The 27,364-nt window shown below is 41.7% G+C and overlaps 1 protein-coding gene across 2 annotated transcripts in view; it reads right to left on the bottom strand.

The window, feature by feature from the left end:
* Positions 1–26,122, bottom strand: part of ENO4 (enolase 4) — a 30,999-nt gene extending 4,877 nt beyond the window's left edge. The window contains exons 1-12 of one of the 2 annotated variants that reach the window (XM_032609344.1): positions 22,955–23,091; positions 22,402–22,530; positions 21,512–21,702; positions 19,374–19,519; positions 17,517–17,686; positions 17,290–17,421; positions 15,883–15,936; positions 13,343–13,381; positions 12,699–12,755; positions 10,329–10,496; positions 2,890–3,015; positions 1,349–1,544 (exon numbers count right to left, since the gene is read on the bottom strand). In XM_032609344.1, the coding sequence (XP_032465235.1) occupies positions 1,349–1,544; positions 2,890–3,015; positions 10,329–10,496; positions 12,699–12,755; positions 13,343–13,381; positions 15,883–15,936; positions 17,290–17,421; positions 17,517–17,686; positions 19,374–19,519; positions 21,512–21,702; positions 22,402–22,530; positions 22,955–22,957 (1,411 nt within the window). In that variant the 5' untranslated portion in view covers positions 22,958–23,091. Of the gene's footprint in view, positions 1–1,348; positions 1,545–2,889; positions 3,016–10,328; positions 10,497–12,698; positions 12,756–13,342; positions 13,382–15,882; positions 15,937–17,289; positions 17,422–17,516; positions 17,687–19,373; positions 19,520–21,511; positions 21,703–22,401; positions 22,531–22,954; positions 23,092–25,957 lie in introns of those variants that run through there. The other variant, XM_032609343.1, reaches the window with a different exon arrangement.
* Positions 26,123–27,364: the final 1,242 nt, after the last annotated feature.

The raw sequence follows: 27,364 nt of genomic DNA, 5'->3' as shown, positions 1-27,364 counted from the left end.
CTGATTTTATTTGTTTACCCCTTTGCAGTAGTTTAGATGATAAATACTAAATGAATGCCATGTTTCATCAAATTTAACATACCATAAATTGTAAGAGGCACCATTATTACCGCTGTAGAGGAAAAATGCTCAAATTAGACTGATGCATTTCTAAGCTGTAAGACACAATTCAAGGTCAATCATGTTCAGTGTGCATCTTTGAGTCAAAATATACAGTAAGTGCAAGGCCATCATATGCCTAAATAATGGATTTCACAATTCATGTAAAATTTTATTCAAAGGAATCTGTCATTCTGAATATTGACTTATTAGGAAAGCAGTGTTGATAGTATTTAATCAATCACTTGAAGATCTCAAAACCCCTTAAAATTTGCACAGTCTTACAAGACTGCAAAGCCAAAGTTCTTCCTATGGTGACAGAGTTGTGTCTTACAGGCAGGCGTTACAGCAGCTATCTGGAGTGGATGACAGAATGGCTGCTGAGAGGTAGGCCCAGGAGGAAAGACCAGGCCTTGGGGCATTCCATCCACCACGTGTACGCCACCCTGCCTGGGCCGTAGACCAGGGCAGCCTGCATGCTAAGGGACTACAGGCATTTCATTCCATCCTCTGGCACCAGCCCAGGCCCCTGGCTGCCAGGCTCGCTCTGAGTCCTGCTCCAGGTCTGAGACCAGCCTGCTGCCTAGTTCCTGAGACCCACTCACGATATGCATGTTTCAGGCCCTGTGCATAAGTGAACAAAACTCCCATGAACTCCTGGGAATTTACAGCTAGTGGAGGATACCAGACATGAAATAGCCTACAAGTAATTGCGAACAGTACTACAATTGAAAATATAGGATAAGAAAGGTTCAGAGCAACCAGTGAGCGGTGGGGGAAGTCAGGGAAGGCATGTAGACCTGAAGAGGTTTCATTTAAGGCAAAAAGACCTGAAGGAATAGTTAGCCAACTAAATGGTACAGGGCAAAGCATTCTAGGCCGAAGGAACAGCATGTTCAAAGACCTCAAGGCTGTAAAAAGATTGAAACTTTTGAGGAGTTGAAAAAAAGCCATTGTGGGCTAGTGATTGAAAAAAAATCACTGTGGTGTCTTGTGAAGCTGAGAGGGCTGTGGCCTCAGCCACCTGTTTGCAGTAGCCCTCCCTGAAGGGGAGGGCCCCGGGGCAGGGCTGTTACTGGAACATTATGAAGTGAATCAGTAGTAAGCTGCATTTTGTTTTCCAGTACCGAATCACTCACAAATGGTTGGGGTGTTTTTTTCTTCCAAGATTTATTCCATGCTTTTTATTAACTGATATACTGCATATTTAAGTTCATTATGAGCCTTTCAGAGCTATACTTTTACTCACTGTCAATAAGATTGGTCATTTCCACCAAGTCGGACATCGTAGTTTGATTTGTGTGTTTTACGATCAGCCCGCTGCATCTGAGGATGCCGACGTTCCCATCCTCTAGAAGTTTAGAGATGCTTTTGGATGCGGTGCCTGCAATTATGTAACACTTGGAACCAAGAGCATTGTAGGTGCTGTCCCACTGTTCAGAGTCCTGGGTAAATATTTAAGAACTGATCATTACAATGTATGGGACATCATCACAAAATGACAGGAATCATACAGCACATAATCAGTTATACACCTTTCTGAGACACACAGAACGGGTGGGGGGCTTGGTTTGTTTGCATCTGTGGCTTCATGTTGCCCATACCACAGCCACACAAATTAACAAGCTTCATGGAACAGAAACTTAGAGTGATTAAATTTGAGCTTGAAGATCTAGTGAATAAAATGTTAATACACATTAAATGCTATTCTCCACATTAATTCTGATGTCCTTCAAGCACAGGCTCTTCCTACCCACTGTGTTATCCATGATGCTGCTGAAGACTGGCTGGTTAGGAGATTTTAGTGTTATTTCTGGTAGAAAGGCAACTGAAGGAAATGAGCCTGCGGGGATGTAGACCCTCATTCCCAACACCCTTATTTTTTATTGGTGAGACCACCAAATGAAATGCTCATTATTTAAATAGTAATATACAGTCTTCCCAGCCATTGTACCAGATTTCAACCTGTCCCATTAGAACAGACCATGCAGGTACATCTTATCGCATTAAAAAGAGCTGTGGCTAGAGCCTTGGGACAAGAAGCAGAAGATAGGTCTGGCAAGATTAAAGAACTAGGCTCAGCATCTTCCACAAGTGCTGGGGTGTAGCACAGTCTGTGAAAGGAAAGATGGGACTGAGAGAGACTGGGGCTCCAGTAAGATCCAGCACTCTCTTTGTCCCTCAAATTTAAATAGGTGAGTTGTCTCAAAGAGGGTACCTGCTTACTATATCTAATGGTTCTCAAATTCATAAAATCAAGAATGCAAGTTTTGAAGTTTAAGTGGGTTAGGAAGAGAGAGTTCTATGGCACATAAACAACCCTGCATTAGTGTGAAAAAATGCATTAGGTGCATTAGTGTGAATAAATCAGAAACAATATCTCACACCTTTTAAAAATATGGCTTTGTAACTTCTATGCATGCATAGTAACTGGATTTAGGTTTAAAAAACATTTGGCCTAGTTGAAGTCCTGTTTCCACGAGCACTTGGAAATTATATGTGATTCACCTGTTGAAGCACCCGCTAGCACATTGGGCTCGCCTGCCATCATTTAGGCTGCTTGTAAATACCCAGGTATTCCTGAAGTGCTGGGAGATACTTGTTTCATTCCATAGACAGGCACACTCCTATGCGTTTCTGCTCTTCATTTGCTTAGTAAGTGCCTTTTCTCAAAAATGCCAAAATAAAGCAACTCAGCCCCAGCCCAAATTACAACACATTTCAAATCTACAGATCCAAAAGAAATATTTTATTCTGTTTTATTATAAAATTCAAGTTGAATCCTGTTACCTCCTTCCTGAAAGGATCAATTAAGGCAATAATTGAAGGGAACTTGTTGATCAGCTCCACATACAGGTCAACCATCTCAGCTGCATTTTTGTAGGTTCCTGTCATCACTTCATACTTTCCTTTACTCTGATAAGTATAAGGAAGATATTAAAGGATAAATGAGGAATTCTGCAAACATTAAAGATGTGATTCAAATTCATTTTCATTCATTTCATATAAAAGACTGCAAACATTATTTCCAGGCCACATTCACCTGAGAAATCTATGCATTTTACTTTAAATATCTTTTAAATGTCAACCTGGGAAAAATCAAGTCAGCATTCCTCTGGATGCCCCATAGATCTCTTCCCACTGACTTCAGATGAAACCTTCTGCACAAAAAAACGAGTAAAGAGTAGGAGGGGAGTAATTTCTTACTTAAGTTTTATAACGTGGTGCCAGATACTGCTTGGATAGATGGGCAATAACATAAATTCATAAACAGAATAGCAATGCAGACCTGCCTACTCACTAGAACTACCGTCGTTCAGCTCACAGTGAATGAATAGCTTGTTTACTGTAAATATTCTAAAATTTGAAAGCAGGGCTAAGCTTTTGAGATACTAACAATATGATATGTAAAGAGACTTACATGAAGGCAAGCATGCAAGTCTAGTAGTAACAATGTTGTTTTGAAAGTGGAGTTCTAGTGCAACCCATTCATTTGAAGTCTAGAACACCCCCAAGTCATTAAGCATAGGAGTAAACGAAGCTGGAGGATCTAGTGTAGTCTCTGTAAACACAGCACCCTTATGTCCAGTCCAAGTCTGTGCCCAGGGATGGCACCTGGGATATTTAGGTACTGGGAGGGAGGTAGGATGGACCAGAATGGCTCTTTGGTTTATTAATGCCTTCCTGCTGCTGCTAATAGAATGGATCCCATTGGAATTAAGCAGGCTCCTAATAAGCCCATCATTGAAAAGATTCTATACTTCTTTTCACATAAAATATAGCAGCAAGAACTCTCAGCTTCTATACTGCAAAATGTATGCAATCCTATCTTGTCAGAGAGGAAATGATAATGATTTTGAACTAACACTGTAAGAATTATCTGATATCAAGCTAAAGCATTTTACTGAATATAAGCAATAAATACCCATTCTAGTTAACACTAGCAGTCAGTATTTTCATAGTTCTTGGTATACGTTGCTGATGAAAACATGCAATTATTTCCCTTACTGGTATGCCTAGGAACCAATGATTATGTGATGAATACGAAATTACATTAAATATTCCTTTATGCGCTTAGCTTCTTTAGGAAAGTAAGTTTTAGACGTCAGCTGAAACTTAGGTTTCTTATATACTATTCAAGATTTCCTTTGAAGTTAAAAGAATCACAAATTAAAGTGGAATCGTATTTGGTCATGTGCCCTGAATTTGACATTAATTACTATTATTAATTATTCTCCAAAAACTTCAATAAGAAATACTTTTTAGAAATACTTTTATATTTAAAAAGTGAGAGAGGGCAGACAGCAGAAGCAAGAAGAACTACAATCCTGCAGCCTGTGGAACAAAAACCACATTCACAGAAACACAGACAAGATGAAAAGGCAGAGGGCTATGTACCAGAAGAAAGAACAAGATAAAACCCCAGAAAAACAATTAAATGAAGTGGACATAGGCAACCTTCCAGAAAAAGAATTCAGAATAATGATAGTGAAGATGATCCAGGATCTCAGAAAAAGAATGGAGGCAAAGATCGAGAGGATGAAAGAAATGTTTAACAAAGACCTAAAAGAAATAAAGAACAAACAGAGATGAACACTACAATAACTGAAATGAAAAATACACTAGAAGGAATCAATAGCAGAATAACTGAGGCAGAAGAACGGATAAGTGACCTGGAAGACAGAATGGTGGAATTCACTGCTGCAAAACAGAATAAAGAAAAAAGAATGAAAAGAAATGAAGACACCCTAAGAGACCTCTGGGACAACATTAAACACCATTCGCGTTATAGGGGTCCCAGAAGGAGAAGAGAGAGAAAAGACCTGAGAAAATATTTGAAGAGATTATAGTTGAAAACTTCCCTAACATGGGAAAGGAAATAGCCACCCAAGTCCAGGAAGCACAGAGAGTCCCAGGCAGGATAAACCCAAGGAGAAACATGCCGAGACACATAGTAATCAAATTGGCAAAAATTAAAGACAAAGAAAAATTACTGAAAGCAGCAAAAGAAAAATGACAAATAACATACAAGGGAACTCCCATCAGGTTAACAGCTGATTTCTCAGCAGACACTCTACAAGCCAGAAGGGAGTGGCATGACATATTTAAAGCGATGAAAGGGAAGAACCTACAACCAAGATTACTCTACCTGGCAAGCATCTCATTCAGATTCAATGGAGACATCAAAAGCTTTACAGACAAGCAAAAGCTAAGAGAATTCAGCACCACCAAACCAGCTCTACACTAAATACTAAAGGAACTTCTCTAAGTGGGAAACACAAGAGAAGAAAAGGACCTACGAAAACAAACCCATTACACTTAAGAAAATGGTAATAGGAACATACATATTGATAATTACCTTAAACATGAATGGATTAAATGCTCCAACCAAAAGACACAGGCTTGCTGAATGGATACAAAAACAAAACCCAGGGCTTCCCTGGTGATGCAGTGGTTGAGGGTCCGCCTGCTGATGCGGGGGATGCGGGTTCATGCCCCGGTCCGGGGGGACCCACATGCCATGGAGAGGCTGGGCCCGTGAGCCATGGACACTGAGCCTGTGCTCCACAACGGGAGAAGCCGCAACAGTGAGAGGCCCATGTACCGCAAAAAAAAAAAAAAAAACAAGACCTATATATATGCTGCCTACACGAGACCCACTTCAGACCTAGGGACACATACAGACTGAAAGTGAGGGGATGGAAAAAGATATTCCATGCAAATGGAAATCAAAAGAAAACTGGAGTAGCAATACTCATATCAGATAAAATAGACTTTAAAGAATGTTACAAGAGACAAGGAAGGACACTACATAATGATCAAGGGATCAATCCAAGAAGAAGATATAACAATTATAAATATAGATGCACCCAACATAGGAGCACCTCAATACATAAGGCAACTGCTAACAGCTATAAAAGAGGAAATCGACAGAAACACAATAATTGTGGGGGACTTTAACACCTTACTTACACCAATGGACAGATAATCCAAACAGAAAATTAATAAGGAAACACAAGCTTTAAATGACACAATAGACCAGATAGATTTCATTGATATTTTTAGGACATTCCATCCAAAAAAAGCGGATAACACTTTCTTCTCAAGTGCACACAGAACATTCTCCAGGATAGATCACATCTTGGGTCACAAATCAAGCCTCAGTAAATTTAAGAAAACTAAAATCATATCAAGCATTTTTTCTGACCACAATGCTATGAGATTAGAAATCAGTTACAGGGGAAAAAATGTAAAAAACAAAAACACATGGAGGCTAAACAGTACGTTACTAAATAACCAAGAGATCACTGAAGAAATCAAATAGGAAATCAAAAAATACCTAGAGACAAATGACAACAAAAACACAATGATCCAAAACCTATGGGATGCAGCAAAAGCACTTCTAAAAGGGAAGTTTATAGCAATACAAGCCTACCTCAAGAAACAAGAAAAATCTAAAATAAACCATCTAACCTTACACCTAAAGGAAATAGAGAAAGAAGAACAAACAAAACCCAAAGTTAACAGAAGGAAAGAAATCATAAAGATCAGAGCAGAAATAAATGAAATAGAAACAAAGAAAACAATAGCAAAGATCAATAAAACTAAAAGCTGGTTCTTTAAGAAGATACACAAAATTGATAAACCATTAGCCAGACTCATCAAGAAAAAAGAGGGAGAGGACTCAAATCAATAAAATTAGAAGTGAAAAAGGAGAAGTTACAACAGACACCGCAGAAATACAAAGCATCCTAAGAGACTACTGCAAGCAACTCTATGCCAATAAAATGGACAACCTGGAAGAAATGGATGAATTCTTAGAAAGGTATAACCTTCCAAGACTGAACCAGGAAGAAATAGAAAATATGAACAGACCAATCACAAGTAATGAAATTGAAACTGTGATTTAAAATCTTGCAACAAACAAAAGTCCAGGACCAGATGGCTTCACAGGTGAATTCTATCAAACATTTAGAGAAGAACTAACACCCATCCTTCTCAAACTCTTCCCAAAAATTGCAGAGGAAGGAACACTCTCAAACTCATTCTCTGAGGTCACCATCACCCTGATACCAAAACCAGACAAAGATAGTACAACAAAAGAAAATTACAGATCAATATCACTGATGCATATAGATGCAAAAATCCTCAATAAAATACTAGCAAAAAGAATCCAACAACACATTAAAAGGATCATACACCATGATCAAGTGGAATTTATCCCAGGGATGCAAGGATTCTTCAATATACGCAAATCAATCAATGTGATACACCATATTAACAAATTGAAGAATAAAAACCATATGATCATCTCAATAGATGCAGAAAAAGCTTTTGACAAAATTCAATACCCATTTATGATAAAAACTCTCCAGAAAGTGGGCATAGAGGGATCCTACCTCAACATAATAAAGGCCATGTATGACAAACCCACAGCAAACATCATTCTCAATGGTGAAAAACTGAAAGCATTTCCTCTAAGATTAGGAACGAGACAAGGATGTCCACTCTCACCCCTATTATTCAACATAGCTTTGGAAGTCCTAGCCACGGCAATCAGAGAAGAAAAAGAAATAAAAGGAATACAAATTGGAAAAGAAGAAGTAAAACTGTCACTGTTTGCAGATGACATGATACTATACATAGAGAATCGTAAAGAGGCCACCAGAAAACTACTAGAGCTAATCAATGAATTTGGTAAAGTTGCAGGATACAAAATTAATGCACAGAAATCTCTTGCATTCTTATACACTGATGAAAAATCTGAAAGAGAAATTAAGGAAACACTCCCATTTTCCATTGCAACAAAAAGAATAAAATACCTAGGAATAAACCTTCCTAGGGAAACAAAAGACCTGTATGCAGAAAACTATAAGACACTGATGAAAGAAATTAAAGATGATACAAACAAACAGATGGAGAGATATACCATGTTCTTGGATTGGAAGAATCAATATTGTGAAAATGACTATACTACCCAAAGCAATCTACAGATTCAATGCAATCCCTATCAAATTACCAATGTCATTTTTTACAGAACTAGAACAAAAAAGTCTTAAAATCTGTATGGAGACACAAAAGACCCTGAATAGCCGAAGCAGTCTTGAGGGAAAAAAATTAGAGCTGGAGGAATCAGACTCCCTGACTTCAGACTATACAACAAAGCTACAGTAATCAAGACAGCATGGTACTGGCACAAAAACAGAAATAGAGATCAATAGAAGAGGATAGAAAGCCCAGAGATAAACTCATGCACCTATGGTCAACTAATCGATGACAAAGGAGGAAAGGATATACAATTGAGAAAAGACAGTCTCTTCAATAAATGGTGCTGGGGAAACTGGAAAGCTACATGCAAAAGAATGAAATTAAAACACTCCTTAACACCATACACAACAATAAACTCAAAATGGATTCGAGACCTAAATGTAAGGCTGGACACTATAAAACTCTCAGAGGAAAACATAGGAAGAACACCCTTTGACATAAATCACAGCAAGATCTTCTTTTTTTTTTTTTTTTTTTAACGCGGGTCTCTCACTGTTGTGGCCCCTCCCATTGCAGAGCACAGGCTCCGGATGCGCAGGCTCAGTGGCCATGGCTCACGGGCCCAGCCGCTCCGCGACATGTGGGATCTTCCCGGACCGGGGCACAAACCCGTGTCCCCTGCATCAGCAGGCGCACTCTCAACCACTGCACCACCAGGGAAGCCCAGCAAGATCTTCTTTGATCCACCTCCTAGAGTAATGGAAATAAAAACAAAAATAAACAAATGGGACCTAATGAAACTTCAAAGCTTTTGCAAAGCAAAGTAAACTACAAACATGACGAAAAGACAACCCTCAGAATGGGAGAAACTACTTGCAAACAAATCAACAGACAAAGGATTAATCTCCAAAATATATAAACACCTCATGCAGCTCAATATTAAAAAAACAAACAACCCAATCCAAAAATGGGCAGAAGACCTAAATAGACATTTCTCCAAAGAAGATATACAGATGGCCAAGAAGCACATGAAAAGCTGCTCAACATCACTAATTATTAGAGAAATGCAAATGAAAACTACACTGAGGTATCACCTCACACCAGTTAGAATGGGCATCATCAGAAAATGTACAAACAACAAATGCTGGAGAGGGTGTGGAGAAAAGGGAACCCTCTTGCACTGTTGGTGGGAATGTAAATTGGTACAGCCACTATGGAGAACAGTATGGAGGTTCCTTAAAAAACTAAAAATAGAATTACCATATGATCCAGCAATCCCACTACTGGGCATATACCCAGAGAAAACCATAATTCAAAAAGACACATGCACCCCAATGTTCACTTCAGCACTATTTACAATAGCCAGGTCACGGAAGCAACCTAAATGCCCATTGACAGATGAATGGATAAAGAAGATGTGGTAAATAAATACAATGGAATATTACTCAGCCATAAAAAGCAACAAAATTGGGTCATTTGTAGAGATGTGGATGGACCTAGAGACTGTTATACTGAGTGAAGTAAGAAAGAGAAAAACAAATATTGTATATTAACACATATATGTGGAATCTAGAAAAATGGTACAGATGAACCAGTTTGCAAGGCGGAAATAGAGACACAGATGTAGAGAAGAAACGCATGGACACCAAGGGGGGAAAGTGGTGGGTGGTGGTGGTGTGATGAATTAGGAGATTGGGATTGACATGTATACACTAATATATACAAAATAGGTAACTGATAAGAACCTGCTGTATAAAAAAATAAATAACATTCAAAAATTCAAAAAAAAAAAGTGAATCACCAGCAGAAACTCGAAGAACCACATGTCTAGAAGGGCTTATCAAGTCATAGTTACAACTGACCCACTTTTTATGCTTGACCAATTCAGCATTCACCAACCAAATGAATGTACTCTGCAGAACATACCACCTTTTAAAATTTTTTTAATAGTTCTCATGATTTCAATGTAAGCAATCCATTTTAGACCTTTTTATTACAGAATTTCTATATATAATTATGGTGACATTTCTGTTAATTTTTAAAGTTATATGGTTATGTTATTGTCTGGTCATTAGGTAACTTGCCTCTCTCAACTCCAGTATATTTGGACCCCTCCCATGATACTAGCTTAAAATATAGGATTTCTTTGGAAATACGTACAGATAGGCTCTTCTTTTGAGTTCTAATTTAAAAACAATGAGACTGCAACAAAAAGTAAATGTTCTGGAGTGGAAACTTACATAGTCCATCAGTTCATGTGCAGCACAGTTGATGGCTAGATGGAGATTCGTTCCCATTTCTAGCCCCAGGTTCGCACAGATTCCTTGTATTAGGAGCAGTGGCTGCTCTATGGTGTCATAATTAATGGTTAAACAGCCAAGATGGGACATCTTGCCAGTGATCTGCTGCTTCAGGATCAAGAAAATCATGCACGTAAATAGAGCACATTAAGGTTCTTGGGGCTTCCAGTGGCTGGCAATTCGTAACAGACACAGCTCTCCAAACACGGGGTCCTCTGATGCTCGATTAATCCTGCCTCTAGTTCCCACTCATCTCTGCATATTTTCGGGCAGATGATTGTCCTGCAGTACCTGGGAATAATGTTCTTACTCCCACGGTTTTCAAGTTTGACCTAGGAATACACTTTGCTCTCTTTAGTTGCCCATGTTATTATCTCTTTATTGGCTCTATCATTGTACACGGGCTCACCTGAGCCATAACCACCAGGTTGGTGACTCTACAGGCTGTCCCTGTAAATGTCTGTCCTGCCTGTCCCTAACTGCCTTCTTCCTCCAAATCTGCTCTTTCCTATGTTCCATTTTCCTTTAGAAGATTATAAGTGTTAAAACTTAAAAATTTAACTCTCCTTCAGGAAAAGGTTTTATTTTAAAAGGGATTGAAGACTTCAGCTAAAACGATGTAGCACTGAGGATGCATTGCAGTGGAAGAAGATTTCAGGACCCAAATGAACTCAGGGGAAAGGCAGCCATAGGCTTCGATTGCAAGGTCAGCCTTGACGTGCCCTCATCATAAATTGTCACTATGCAATTTTAACGTAAGTTGAAGCAGTATCACTAAGGGGTGTGTGTGTGTGTGTGTGTGTGTGTGTGTGTGTGTGTGTGTGTACCAGTCTCAAGAGCAAACATGAAAGTAGGTATAAATATCCTATTTTTACTGATGATAGTACTAGTTAATTATAAGAACCATCCAACATTTTTAATGTCAGTGAGAAGAACCTTTTATTTGGCAAAGGAATAGTTGGGGAAATTTTTGTGTGTCAGTTAAGGAGTTTCATTACGGAGTCTTCAAAACTATGAAAGCATCACTTATTTGGTGCTTACTAAATGCCAGGTACCATTCTAAACACTTTACATAAAGTAAATACATTTACTCCTTACATCAATCCCATGAAGCAGGTACCATTATTATCCCTATTTAAGAGAGAGTTGAGTACTTGGAACAGATTTTAATCCAGGTAGTTGAGCCTCTAGTAGTCCATGCCTCTAATTCTGGTATGGCTTGCCTCTCTAGAATCTATCATCTATCCTGTTTCTAATGGTGGGGAGGCGGGGGGAGTAGTAAAGCTGATCTCAGGAAGGGCTGATCTTGGTCTCAGTTTCTCAGAATACATCAGACAACCTGCTGGAATGAAGGGAACAGAGCTGAGATTTGCTACTTGTTCACCAGCCCCTGCCTCTCTTGCAAGGTCCAATTCTAGTATACACACCTGTCAAGGATTTTACTTACTGCTGTATCTGTTCACACATTTCTCTTCTCTCTCCCAAGTTTAAGGAGGAACTTAACTTTTTATCTCCACCAAGTCCTCTCCTTCCTTTACTAGTCCTTCTTGCTGATGACTTCAACGGACCCTGAAGTCCCTGACATCCAGGTAGTGATTGCAGGGTTATCAGAGCAAATATCACACATGTGAGCAACCCTCATCCATTTGCATTATCTTCGGGGTTCTTGTTGGTTGTTCTAACTATATTGCTGAAAGTCAGGCATATAATAGGTGTATCTATCAGAGCGCCCACAGTCACCAACCTGATGGACTGATCAAGTGCAGCTGGCTGAGGCTCTGCAGCCCATTTTCACCAGGCTTGTTTGCCTGACCCTCCTGGCAAAATCTGAGCTCTGGCAATGGTTCATCTGAAATGGTGCCTCAGTGCTTTTGGGGGACCAGATGAAGGAATTGCTATCTTTTTGTGCCTTTTCTTTTTTTCTTTGGTAGTATTAAAATTAAAAGCCAAAACATCCTATATGCCTTTGAGCTAGTATTCAGAGAGATTCATCTTCCCCAGCTCTTCACCTAGAGGGTTTCCCACGTAATCCTATTAGTCGTAAGAGCCTCTCCAAGCCCTCCGAGCTTTCACTTGGCCAGACAACTGCAAGCAGTGATGGCCTGGCAGCCTGTTGCCAGAGAGGTGGGGGCAGAATGATATTCCAGCTCTGGGGGTTGCCTGGTTTAGTCCCCTTGAAGCAGTATCACCATGTGATTTCCATTTGTGTTAGGCCAGTCCTGGAGCAAAATGACTGGGAGAGGGAAAGGGGCAGGGAATATAGAAATGAACTGTCATACAGAAGCATGGTAAACAAATACATTTACTTACTTGACCTCTTTTGCCTCCATTATGACCTTTTTTTGTCTCTGGTTTTGGAGGAGGGGACTGCGAGACAGAAGATAAAGACATGTCACTCGGGATTTTCAGACACGTCTGTGGCAGCAAGCAGAGCTTCAGGTCCTCTGGCCTGCCCGCTGCTCTGGGGTTGAGCCAGTCTCTCACACACACACACACACACACACACACACACACACACACACACACACACACACACACACAGGGATGATGCCAGCCACTCTTTAATTTCATAAACCTCAAACTGTTTCTCAAAATCAGGCACATGTTCCCTTTAGTTCATCCTTACATTCTGCCTCCGATCACATGTATGAGGTATGGATATACATGTTCCTGCATTTCTACTTATATAAGTAATTATTCACTCATCATGTCCTGACTCCTGCTGTGTGCAAGAACTCTTTTTACAGGAGGAGAAGTCCCCTTCTTGTCCTTAAGGAATTAACCACACTGTGGCATTTGCTTTTAAAGGCCCAACATATTGTTTTAAATATTCTCACAGTACAAACACTTTCTCTGGCAGGATGGGTTTGACTTTTGGAAGCAGCCCATGGTTATTAAATCTGGTGAATCTGGTGTGTATAATGTCATCTGACATTAAAATCAAAGATACTTACCAAAGAGAAGCTTCCATAGTTTGGGGTATTGATGGCATGCTGTAACAAGGATTTAACCTGTTAAAGGATGCACTTTAATGCCCGGCGTTCATTGGCTGTGTAAGCTGGGGCATGTTTGTCAAGAAGCAACATGGTTCACACACACACTCCAGTATATGCAAATACAGAAGTTATCCTGCATCTTTTCACTATGGAGTCAGCTAAAGTTTCTGTCCCTGGTAAAAATAACATAGGAAGCAAACTGATGTGCCAGGCGGGAGAGATACAGTGGTGAACGAGATGCATAGGTACTGCCTTGGGAGCCACGGTCTAGTGAGGCAGACACGTGCGATGCAGGTAACAACCAGGGAGGAAGCGGGTGTGATGTCGAGTGCAGAGCAAGGGGACATCCTTTGCTCTTTTAGAAGAGTCAGGCAAGGGGACTCAGGAGAAACTGATACCTCAGGGGTATGTGGGACTGCTGAACCCTCTGGGCCCAGAGCTGAGCAAAGAGCAAAAGACTTAAAGCAGAGCTTTTCAGCCTTGGCACTCTTGACACTTGGTCTGGATAATCCTTTGCTATGGAGGGCTGCCTCATACATTGTAGGAATGTGTAGCAGCATCCCTGATCTCAGCTTTCTAGATGCCAGGAGAGCCCCACCCTCCAAACTGGGACAACCCGGAACGTCTCTGGGCATCGTCCCTTGGGCAAGATCACTCCCCATTAAGAACCACTGCCTTAATAGAACATGTTGATACATTTTACTATGTCAAAATTTGAAAAGAAAAAAATCCCTATGACTGCATAAAATACAGTTAAAAGATAGGCAACATGAAAGAGGAAAATATGTATAACTTGCTGAAAGGATTGAAGCCTTTACTGTAGAAAGAATTCCTAGGTATCAGTAAAAGATGAACACAAATAAAAAGGGCAAAGAAATAAAGCAAGCTGTAGAGTAATTTGTGCAGAATTTTATATGATTTTAAACACAAAACACTATATATTTGTATGTGTGGTATCTGTGTGTCTTCGTGTATAAATACAAAAGGAAGGCTAGAAGACCACACTAAATTTTTAACAGTGGTCTAGAGTCCCTCTAGAGATGGGACTGGAACTGAGGGTAGTAGTGGCTGTGGGGTCGAGGGAGGGGGAGTTAGTACGGGGTGGAGGGAGGACTAACTCTACCAGTGTTTGAATTTTCACAGCAACATTCATGAGCTGCTTGTATAATTAAAAATCAATTGTATATTTAAAATTGTATAATTAAAAATCTGGAAGTCAGGATGATTGCAGAGAGCTCAGAGATCCTGAATTCCCTAATATTCTAAGCTGGACTTCTTCCACCTGCTCTGATAACCACCACCACTGCGTACTGTTCACTGCTGTGTCCGCTCCTGCTCTGAGCACATTGCATATATTCGGCTCGTTTACTCCTCACAATGTATCACACCCATTTTATAGACGACAAGGCTGAGGCAGAGAGGTTATATAATTGGCACAAGGGGCAAAGCAGAATACAAGCTCAGGGTTAACTTTTTCAAGTCTGAGTTTCTGCAGGCTGGTCACTCATAAAACAGTTGTCCTCCTGAAAAGCACCCCGGCAACTGGCTCCAGGCTGGTGCTTAAGGCAATTCTGATCAACTGTAGGGCTTGGGCCCCCACCACCCTCCCCCATCACATATTCTGTGCTGGCAAGATAGCACTGGAGCCAAAGTTCCTTTATGTCGTACTGAGATTATATCTCAGCCCCCATCCTGCTGGGGAAGGAGCTAGTGCTTCCTAATCATGTAGCTTAAAAGCCTCACACTAAATAAATATTGGGTCCTGGATTGGATCCTGGAACAGAGGAAGGACATTAGTGGAAAAACCAGTGAAATTCAAATAAAGTCTGGAGTTTAGTTATTAGTAACGTAGCACGTTGATTTCTTAGTTTTGACGAATACTCTATGGTAATGTATCCTGTTAACCTTGGGGGAAACTGGGTGAGGGGTAGTTGGGAACTCTCTGCACTGTCTCTGCAACTTCTCTATAAATGCAGTATTATTCTAAAATAAAAGACAAGGATTGGGTCCCTCAGCCCTGCCACATCATTGTGCATTACTCCAGTTAGAATATGATGGAACAACCCACTGACTCATACAGTTGCCCCTCATACTGCCTCTGTGACTTTCCCCCTCAAGGGCTGCTCAGCCAAGGGTGCTTGTTTGCCCAACACCAGGATTCTAAGCAGGCACAAGTGACTGTGCCTTAACCATTACACCAAACTGCCTCTCACTAATCCTAGGGGCCAGATCCTTTCTTTCTTTGCAAATCCAAAGGGATGATCTTAGCGTAGGGCCAGCTGCCTCAGAAATCAAAAGAAGATTGTTAAGTTCCATTAGAAACTGGACCCATAGCCAATGAGGGAATGTATAAACTTGGCTCATATGGGGAACCCAAAGAAAATATGTTTTCATATTTGTAACAACAATATTGATTTTGTTGCATAATGAACTATAATTTGGTTACTAGAAGGTAGATAAGCATCAGTTATTAGATTCCATAGATTCTCTTTACATACCATTTCAATTGCTTGGTTGATGTGTTTCTGAATTTCCAGAAGCATGTCCACACCCTGTAAGCAGAATAACCATGATCTCCCACAACTGCAGTCTAGAATTTTAAACATAAAAACATATACCACACATGGCTATTTCTAACTTAGAAAATCTGTAGGGTCCCTGATAATGCATCCTGGTTAGTGAATTACTTATGGCCTACAAAATCAGAAGATCAAATGTTAATCTTCAACCCTCAATCTTTATTTGGTTGAAAATGAATGAGAGGTTTTTCTTCCTCATTATCCTCTCTTCATTGTTCAGAACTGATTGGTTCGGTTGGTTGGATCAAGTTAACTTCATTCTCTTTCATGTTCTCCTGACCAACCTTCTTGCCATATATGTCACAGGTCATCAAGGGATTCTGCATGATAGTGTTTGAATTAGTATAAATCCACTGTCACTTAGAAAGTAGAAAAATGTATTCTGATGATGGTGGGATCTGCATATGGAGACAGATGAAGAATGGCAGGCCAAATGCTCTGGTACCCAAACAGCAGATATTAACTGAAGGAAAGATCCTGGCGCCAGAATCTGAACGTGATCCGACAGATGGTGAGCCAGATATAAATCCTAGTCTTCCAAAATTGATAGAAGTGGGTAATGACTATTCTCCTTAAAAAAGGATTCTTTATCATAAAGAAATTATCTTGAGATTTAAACAAATGATTGTCACTAGCTTCGATAAAATATCAGTCAATAGACTACCAGAGGGGATGGAGCTTCCCGTACTTTTCCTGTAAACATCCACTATAGGACACGAATGTTTAGTTCTCCCCAATGCCTAATTGGTAGAATAATTCATGAAGATTTAAAAAGGCGTATTGACCCATTCATGCCACTGAAGAACAATGAGACACTAACAAACCTCTGAGTAGTAGAGATGCCACTTAGGATTCCTTCATTCCATATTCCATAAACATGCACTAAACCTCTCTTACGTGCCGGGCAATCTGCTAGGCCCTGCAGTTCCTACTTAACAGAAGGGCTGCTATGAAAGTGCCACCTTCCTCTTGTCGCAGCCATAGTGCATAGACTAGTAAATTAAAAAAGCTCAGTGGCCCCAAAGAATATCCTTCCAGCACTATCAAGGCCTGCAGAGTCACTCGCCCGTGGCTTCTCTGTGAGACACGAGCATGAGTCACTGTTGTGATGAGCTGGAGATCCAAGGTGGTCTAAATTTGGTTCTCTTGCGTTTGAGGTCTTGTTTTCGTCCCACTTCCCTAATTTACTAAATTTTTTTTCTCACTTTATATTTAATTCCTTTTCCCTTGGTGTCATAAGCCTTAGGAACATACACTAAAAACTCATTGATGATGAAGGTTTTTTTTTTTTTTTAAGAAAAGGTAGTTTGAGATAATGTAAGGTACTTGTTTAGCTGTTAATCCAGGATGGGGTATACAAATCACTTCTTTCATTAAATTCAGCTTGCCAGGTGATGACTTCCCACAGCTGACCAGAGATACCATCAGGAGAGGTATCGTTAGCTTTGCCGGCTGATCCTGACAAAGGGGGAAAGCAAGGGGAAATGAGAAACGTGGTTCATCCATCTCGAGATACTCATGGGTCCTTGTAGAGGAATGTAATGGGTACTCACCTGGTGGTGCTTCAGCAGCGCAATATTTAAGTATAGAGGATTACTGCCCAGCACGGCACTGGTTTTGGCAACAGCCAGTGACACAGCTCCTATGGCCATGCTGCCACAGAGTATGGGTTCAACAGGTTCTGGGGGTATAATTGGTTTTTCTGTAAGAGTATCCTTCCTCCCTGAAGAAAAAAGTATTGATAAAAGATTGCTTTCTAGAAAGTGTGACTATGATAAAACTATATATATATTTTTTAATGCTTTACTTATAGATGTGAAGGCCCAGCATAAAGAAGGGTTGAAAGCTGAGGCTGGCAAGAAAATATTCACCACTTCAACCCCTGAGAAGTTTCTGTCTGACCCTAATGCTCAAATAATCCTTAGCCATGGATTTTGCGTAAGAAATTTTAGAACATTCAGTATTAAATCCTTCAGCAGTCATGTGGGGCAGATATTGTTATCTCACCTAAACGGGGGCTTAGGTTCAAAGACTTGCCCAATACCTAACAGAAAGTGAATACAGAGAGGATTTGGACGGTCTTTGAATTCCAAACCCTTTGTTTTCCTATGTTCCACCATCGCTCTTGCATACCCAGCTTCGTGTTGAATATCTCATGTGAGTATCTAACTACGTATCTTGCTTGCCCACCCCAAATGGACGCCCTTTTCTATGAGGACTTCCTTCCAGATCTAACCATCCACCCAGAATCCTCACCCATCTTTCACTCTCACATATTCTCAGCCACCCTGTCTGATCAGGTACCACAATGTCCATAATAAATCTCTAGTTTTCCTCCTGTCCTCTCCTTCCCCACAGCTACTGACCTGAGTCAGGTAGGTAAAACAAGTGGAATAAGATGTGTGAGCACCCAGCACATATTAAATGTTTAGCAAATTACTGTCCCCTCCTACTTCTTCCCTTCTTACGTTCCGAGTTCTATCAGACAAAAGAAACCACCAAATGAACACCTATTGGCAGTCTCTACCTATGATTCAGTAGTGGTCATCCCCACCCTCCAGAAGAAGATTGGTCTAACAGGATTCTTCTGCCTTGGGCAACTCTCCTCCCCTCTCTGGGCCTCAGTATCTAAATCTATGAAATAAGAGACCTTGGCTTCATGATCTCTTTGGTCCGTGCTTCTTGTGCTTTCTTACTTAATGGAACCCACACTTACCTGGCATTTAGTTTGTTCCCGGCATTGTGCTAGGCGCTGGCAGTGCTAAATTGAATGAGGCATGACTCATGTCCTCCAGGAGCATGTTGTAGTTGGACAGACACACAAATCACTGTTACAACAGCTCTAGCAGCAGCTCCAGAATTAACATACTGGAGGAGCTGAGGTTAGCCATATGTTGGAAGGCATGGAACAAAGGGCCACGATAACTTTAAGATTATTTGTCTTAAAATAGCAAGGTCTTCCAAAGATAAGTTTCATTAATATATTACCTATGACTGAGGAAATTTTGGTTATCCATATCAAAGGATATCATTAATCTTTAAAATATGGAGTGGATTTCTGAGGAGCTAATGGGAATTTTGAGGAGCAGTTAAAGGTCTCCATGCCACCCTCCCCTTCCCTGCCTTGGGCATTGCCACTGTTCAGTGCACTCTGTTTACTAAGTGTTCACCTCTGGGTAAGAAATATTTTTATCTTACAAATAAAAATGGAGGGTGGGGTGGGGGAAAACCGTGCCCACCTCACACAGTAGCTTTAAGCAAGGAAGTGGCGTGGAGGATGGATGGTACCTGGTGGGACTCCAACCTAGGTCTGCAGCAGAGAGATTTGAACTTGGAAGGGCAGTCCAAGTTTCAGCCTTTCTTCCTGCACATTTGTTACTAATGGTTCTGCAGGATGATAAGCCACCGACCTTGCTTTTGTCCTTTTTTTTTGGCTGGAGGTGGAGGAGGCAGTGGTGGTGTTAGAGGTGAAGGTGTAGGCACTGTGGAGTCTTCCAGGCTCTTTTCCAATTCTTTTCTCTCCTTATCTTCTTGTACTTTACTTTCAAAGAATGTCCTTAATGGTAAGACAGTACAACTTTACAGTGAGATTTTGAGAAATATCACTAGTAATTTTGGTCATGTTTTAGTGCTGACCCCAAAATGTTTCAGTAGTTAACTCTGCTTTTTAAGCTACTTAAGAACAAATCAGCTTCAATTTCCAAGGCTGAAAAATGATGCTGTTATAAAACTGTGTTCAAGAACTGCAAATCATTTTGGCCTGGAAATAAATGTTTAAAGATTTTAGGTGCTCATTTTTAAAATTATCTGAGCCCTGTTTGTTATTTTTTAACGTAAAATTTGAAGATATAATTTGATTAAGGGCTATTGGACTTTCTTTTTGAATAAATGACCATCAGACTAAAAATGAGGCAAGAATAGATAGTGAAATATATAGCACTATGTGCAGGACTTCCTTTTCTTTCTTTCTTTCTTTTTTTTTTTTTTTGAGGTGGGTGCTTAAAATGAACAGTTAAGAAAACTGTTGGGAAATCCAGCTTAGGTGCATCTACGTAAAATATAAGCTCCCCGGAATAAAAAGAGGCTAAAAGCTTCCACAGAGAAAACAACAATAACAAGCCAAAAAAAAAAAAAAGACATGGGAATCAGATTTGCATCAGATGCCAATGGGGCAGTGCCTTTAAAGTGCTGAGAGAAATTGATTTCAAATGAGGACTCTATACTCAGCTAAACTGTAAACCACAAAGGGAAAGTACTGACATTTCCACACATGTAAGAACTCAAAAACTTTACATCCCAAATACCCTTTTCTCATCTTACTTTTAAAGGTTGGAATCCAGTAATTTAAGAAAGAGGATGATATGGGATCCAGGAAACAGGAGAACAATGAAGGGATGTCTTATGGCATCTCTTTAGTAGGCCTAAAGAGGAACCAGTCAAGATGGGAGATTTGGGAGGGAAAACTCCAGGAAAAAAAGGAATGTAACAGAATAGAAGGTATGACTGAGAGCTTGGGAAAAAAGAAGGATGTGTTAATAGCAAATAACACCCTGGAAAAATGGTACAGATGAACCGGTTTGCAGGGCAGAACTAGAGACACAGATGTAGAGAACAAATGTATGGACACCAAGGGGGGAAAGTAGCGGGGGCGGGTGGTGTGATGAATTGGGCGATTGGGATTGACATGTATACACTAATATGTATAAAACAGATAACTAATAAGAACCTGCTATATAAAAAAATAAATAAAATTCAAAAATTAAAAAAACAAAGATTGCCTAAAAAAAAAAAGCAAATAACGCACACACACACAAAGTACTAAGTGGAATAGCATTCAAAAACTGTAACTTTGTTTCAACCAAAAACTATTCAAACAAGTTTTTTATAAGGTCATGATCCAACTCTGAGGCAAACTAAAATGTGAAGTTATGCACAATTAAGCAAGTGTTGAAGCTTAGAGAAAGAGAATCCAGTTGACCTTCTTTGGCCAAGAGGGTTGTGGCGTTGGACCGCCACAAAAGGAAAAGTAATGCTAACCCACACTTGGTTAGGCATTGAACAGTGCTCACATAGCCCTAGTAAACAGTTCCTTGGTTTTCACATTTTAGAGTCAACCTATGGGCAAAACCTGGAGGACTTGGTTGTGTCTGGAGGTCAGAACATAAGCATCGCCCACTGGGCTATATAAAAGGACAAGAGAGGCTCATGGACGAGGGGGGCATGTGAGGAGGTGGGGAGGGGGAAAGGAGGACGTCCGGATTCTTAATCCTTTTCCTGAGAAACTTTTCACTGAATCCTAGGAAAGCTCTATGCATAAAAGAGGCCAAAAGGCCTTATGTAGCCTTACAAAGTAAAATTTTAATAACAGGGTTTTCAGAAGAAAAACAACATTTTATGCTAAATTTTGCTGCTTTAGCATATGCTTCTTAATTGACTTCCTGATTGTACCCTATAGATATGACAGACCCATTTCATTGGCAGGTGAAATGGAAAGAGAAAGAGGTACATAGTTATACTGGACACTTACATTTCAACGTGCGAAATTTACCTGAGCACCTGATCCACCTCAGCCTGGTTGGAAGGAGCTAAGCCCTGAAGCTCCTCGGTGATGGTTTCGTTGACCCACTGCACCGCAGTGCTGACGGCATCTGACCTTTCTAATTCCTCTGCTTCAACTAGCTCGGGTAAAGCGTTCTCATGGACTTTGAAGTGAGTTGAGATCACCACAGAACATATATTCTGAAAACAATATAAACGTGTTCTACATTTTCCCTACCTTTCACAGGAAATAGGAAATTGAATGTATCTAGCTTTTAAGGTACATGATATTTTATCACCAATTTCCAAGAGAAAATGAGAATCTATAATTTTCTTTGAGATATTTTTATAGCTATTGAAACACGATGGAACCCAACTTGAAGGAACGTTTAAAATTATTAACTTGTTAAAATACCCTTCTAAAAACCCTACATTGAACTTCATTTTTATCACTACCTCTCTAAAAAATAGCCAAAATGAGACAAATTTAATCATAATTATTTTCATTTATGAAAATGAAATTTTCTTTCTGTAGATCAGTCTGTATATCTATAAATCTATATATAAATACATGAATCTATAACCCTATCTGCAGATTTATAGAACTCATGACATTAATAATGTCAGAGTTTTTTAAACTATTTTTGCCCCATTTCCTTTCTCCATCTTGGATCATCTTCAGGTTAGCAAGTCATGTCTGTACCAGTAGTACGTAACCTAATAAACCATCATGGAAGACTGTATGATTCATGCTTTGTTTTCATAATTACCTACAAATGGTGTGTGTATTTCACACACACTGAATTTCAAAACGTTAATTTTCCATAATTTAGACAATACATGCTCATAAATGCAGTGGAGCCAGGACATAGTGAAGAACACATTTAAGCTGCCTCCTACCTTGGGAAAATTTTGAACGGTGCAGAATATTTCCACTTGTAGTGTTGGAAGCCCCAGTCCATCCAGCACATTTTTCCCCACGACTTTGCATATGGTGGGAGGCTTTGCAAGTTTAGAAAAGCAGTTTGCCTTCAACACACACACAAAAAAACACAAAAATCACAATACCACATCTAATTTATCTTTAAATGGTCATTCACATTTACTCTAGTTTCTACTAAACCTCTCCTTGAATGCCCTCCTCGTTCTGGAATTAGTCTAGCAGCTCTGTGGGAACGTTCAGAGATTTGGATTTAGCCTCTGGTACGTGGGGCAGTTTGCTTTTTGAACTCTCAGCAGAAACTCGCAAACATGTCTTTATTTAAAGGTCTCGTGTCACTCTTTAGTGGGCCCTAACCTATCCTTCTGTCCAAATACCGAAGTCAATTGGTCTCTAGAATACTGTGATGCATTCAAACCTAAAAAACCTTAAGTGGGTCTATTTTCATTCCTCCCAACAAGGCACCGGATATTTTAATGGTGAAGACTTATGCAGAGGCTGTATTTCACTTACCATCAGATCATGCGTAGAACTACATGTTCAGAGAGGATTGTTGGAACCTTAGTAACAGCAGTTTCATTGATGTGGAAGAGCAGAAGTCATTTGGAAGTGATCCAAGAAAGAGACGGAAGAAAGAGAATGAAGCTGAGGGAGAAAGTCCACTCAAGGAGCCTGAGTAAAAGGATTCAGTACGGTGTCCCTACGCAGAGGGGCGGAAGCTGGGAGAGAAGGAAGAGGAACGAGTGAAGGCCCACCCTCCTCACCCCCTTTATCACCAGACAGTATTCACTCTTCATTTTCATTTAGCAGACCAGGCCTCTTATCTTTCACTTCAAAATCCAGTGACCTCAACCTACATAACAGGTCATTAATGCCCATCAGCAGTGTGCCAGCACCAAGGTGGTGGCCAGCAGAACTAAAGCAAAAGCCAATTTTCAAGCTGTCCATGCATTTGAAGGATGATGGTTTGTATATTACAGAGTAAGTACCTAAATGAAGTTAGATAGAATCGGGAGAAGAAAAATACGATCTAGCTTATACTTTGTGAGTTCAATTCAACAAGCAATGAGCACCTACAATGTACCACATATTGTGTAAGGAGGAGAATGGAACTAACTTTTAAAAAATGCTTAGGATGTACCTTGAAGGAGTGACTGTGACTTTTTCTTGTTTATCACTGTATCACATACCACAATGCCTGGCATATTTAGGATTCCATAAATTAAATCTTGTATAAATTCATAAATGTCAGACACAAACCTTGGGCACATTTGTATACACTACGTCATTAAACTCTCAATTATAAGTTTTATGCGATAGTAATATTGCTGTTGCCCACAGGGATCTTTCCCATCCCTGAATTCCTCTGATATGTAAGAGAAGCATAGAAGAAATGGCATTTGAGCTGGACACTGGAGGTTGTGTAGTATTTCAACAGGCAGACAAGAGGGAGAAACTGAAGGCAGGTACTTCAGGTAGAGGGAATAGGATAAGTGAAGGGGAGGGAATTGGGAAACTTCACGCTGTAGGGGGAAGTCAGTGCGCCTGTGCGGAGGAGCGGTGGGGGAGGGGCAGGGGAGTTGAGCCTGTTACCGAGGTAGCCGGGCGAGTACTGTGAGTCACACACTGGAACGTGTTTGATCTTACTCAGCATGCGAGGGGGAACCACAGGAAGTTTCTGAGCAAAAGAATGATGGTCAGATTTGGGATTAGGAACATTGCTCTGGCAGCACTGTTGGGGATGGACTTGATAGAGGGGGAGACTAGGTGAGAATAAGGATGGCCAAAACCAGGGCAGTGACTGGGAAGACGAAAAGGAGGTTGCCTTTATGCCAATCCAATTCCTGAACATCCTTCAAAGCCCAAGCCAAAACTCTCAGATGCTACAGCCCACAGGGATCTTCCCCACCCCTGAATTCCTATAACAGGCACACAGTGATCTATTCCTCAGTCTAGCACACAATCCTATATCACCCTGTTACTCCAGTTATCTTATGTATCGGTGGCTTTTGTCCCTAACTGAGGTATAAACTCCCAGAGAGCTGTGCAAACCAAAGACCTGGCTACCTAATAGGCTGGGAAGAGCATTCCACTGGGGACAAGAGTCCAAGTTCCCAGTCTTACCTTTTGCACTAAGTAGCGGTGAGACAAGGGCTTGGTGTCTTTGTAAAATGAGGAAGTCGTTAACTTTCAAGAATTCCTCTAGCAAGAGACAGTGGAAAGATAATGGAATTGGGGGTTGCATTCACTCATTCATCCCACAAATAGTTCTTGACTGTCCACTATGTACCATGCACTCTACTAAGTACTAGGGAAACAGACCGGGTTTGATTTCTCACTGTCATTCACTGTGTCCCTTGGGAAAATCATTTAAATTCACTGGGCCACAGTTCTTCATTTGTAAAACAGGAATCATAATGTTTACCTCACCGTGGTCCTAAGGATGAAGTGATATCACATAAAGCACATAGCACAAGGTGCATCCATAAACACCTCCCCCCTCGCCCCTCCCCCAGTTTGATGTATAGGCCAGGACCGAGAAAAATAAACATTCGTGGAACATCCCCTATATTAACTGCATCTACAAGATGTGGTTTTGAACCCTGTAAACACATCATGCTTCTTCACAGCATTTAAATACTCTGCTTGGTGTTGGCATATTGCCTCACCATAGTGCAAATTCCTACCAGTCCCAACCATGATGCCTTCCAGAAGGTGGGTGTTGGTTAGTACTTATGGATCTGGAAATGAGAAAACGCTTGCCTTTGTTTCAACCCCCCACTGCTTAAGGCTAAGATGTGTGCCAGATGGTGCGCTGGGCACAGGGCTTAGGAGGGGTATATGAAAAGGCCGCCGCTCTCCACAGCTCACAAGCTGCCCAGGGAGGATTTCAGTACATGCAGGGGACGCTACAAGGACGCTGAAGGACGATTAGTCCTGGGCAAAGTGGGCAAGACTCTGATCTAAATTTTAAGTCTAGGTGCGAGCTGGTCAGGTGGGACGGGCATCCAGGACGGGAAGGGCGCACAAGTCAAGGAGCGGACATTTGAAATCGACTGAAACTTGGCAACGATGGGAGCCTGCTGAGTATGAGGCCCCGGGGTAGGCTGAGGCTAAGCTGTAGCGAATACCAAGGTGTTCGTCCCGTGGTCAAAAGGAGGCCGCTGAAGGTTGGTAAACTGAGCTACGAGGTATTAAGGTCTGTGATTAAAAAGTCAACTGGCAACCGTGGCAGGCCCGCCCAGAGGTAGCGAGGATGCCTGCCAGGTCCTGAGCTGTCGCCTAGAGTCCTCATTCCTCTAGCAGCTTCCAGTCCACCACTTTCTCGAGATTCCTTCACCCAGACTTCCGCCCTGCTTCTTCCCTTCAGGGTCGCGGCTCCGCGCAACTACAGTCCCCTACCCCGCGGCGGCGGCGCGCGTGCGCGACTCTGTGGCGCAGGCGCACGGCGTTGCCGCAGCGCGGGGCGTGGGGAGAGGGGCTGGAGAGGAGAGGGTTCTTGTCCCAGGTCCCTACCAGGTGCCCGTAGACATCGGCAGGCTGGAGGTAGAAGGTGGAGTTGAGCAGCTCTTCCAGCCTGCGCGGAACGTCGTTCTCCCGGTAGTACTCCATCGCCTGCTGCTTCAGCTTCTGCAGCTCCCTAGTGGTCCCACAGCTGCGGCCGCCGCCTTCTTCCCCCATGGTAGGAGATTTAAGCCTACAGCGGGGGTTAGCTGGGGGGCCCGCGAGCGTCCTCTCAGTCGCTAGGCAACGCAGCGAGATCCCGACTCCAGATCTCGCGATGTTTCCAGCCTCACGTTCTTCCCTCAGCCGGAGTAGCGAATGGCTACTTCGTTCTCCTCCCCCTCCCTCCGTCTCCCTGAAGGTTTGGCCCACGGGGTTGGGTTCATTGACTCTTGAGACCGGCTCCGTCCCGGCGTCGTTTTCCACTCCTTCCCCGAAGGTTTTCAGATGGAAGAATAGTTAACACTCTCGTGAAGCGCTTTTTGCGGAGGCGTGAGAGGGTTAGCCCCGGCTTCCAGCTGGGGACTCGAACCTCAGGTGGCGCCGGTTCCCGGTGGCCCTGGGACTCAGGCCATCGGGCTTTCCCCAGCCACCCCCTCGCGGTCGGGGAGCTCCTCCGGGCGGCGGCCTGTGCCGGCCCACTCTCGGGGGGAAGGTTGTAAGAACTCTGGGTACCCTTACTAAGCTGTGGAGGACCCAGGAATTCAGTGATTCCGCAGATACTTACCAGCCCTGAGCAGAGCGGTGTGCTGGCTGGGCGTACTGCGAGGTCCAGGAGAGAACGGCCACGCGCCCTCCCCTGGGAGATGAGTGGGACTAGTGGGGTGAAATTTTTCCGTAGAGGGAAAAAAAACAGTGTGGGCAGAAAAAATTTGGGATGAACCTTAAGGACAGGCCTAGGGTGGGGTGTTACAGACAGACTTGAGGAGGAGAAGCAGGAATGGAGGACTGTCATTGGGTCCTGTTCTCTCTTCAGAACCTTCAGAGGCCGCCTGCGTCCTGCCCTTTTAAATCCAAACTGCCTGTTTGGCTTTATTACACTTGCTAGGTGTCTCGTGCAATTATACAACTTCTTAATGCGCACCCTCTGTTCTAGATACTTCTGCTGCAGGAAAGGGCTGAGATGGACAGAGTGGTTCTTGTTCCACTCTTGCCTGGTGGTGTTGGTGACCTAAGGCAGACCATTTAAAACGTTCATGTTGCACTTTTGCTCATCCGGAAAACAATCTTAACTACTCTGCCTACTTCACAAGTCAGAGTAAAATGAGAAAGTGAGTGAGAAAACACTTTGAAACAAGATAGTTATTTTCGATAGAGGCAGGCAGATGCATACAAATAATGCGATTCTGTAAGTAGTGCTCTAAGAACCCAGACGTGCACCTGCTTCTGAACTCCCTCGGTGTTTTTTCCAGTTCTCTA

This window comes from Phocoena sinus, chromosome 16 (genome assembly GCF_008692025.1).
Source record: "Phocoena sinus isolate mPhoSin1 chromosome 16, mPhoSin1.pri, whole genome shotgun sequence".
Lineage (NCBI taxonomy): Eukaryota > Metazoa > Chordata > Mammalia > Artiodactyla > Phocoenidae > Phocoena > Phocoena sinus.
Note: the sequence above shows the minus strand (reverse complement) of the source record. Positions and strands in the feature narration are given on the sequence as shown.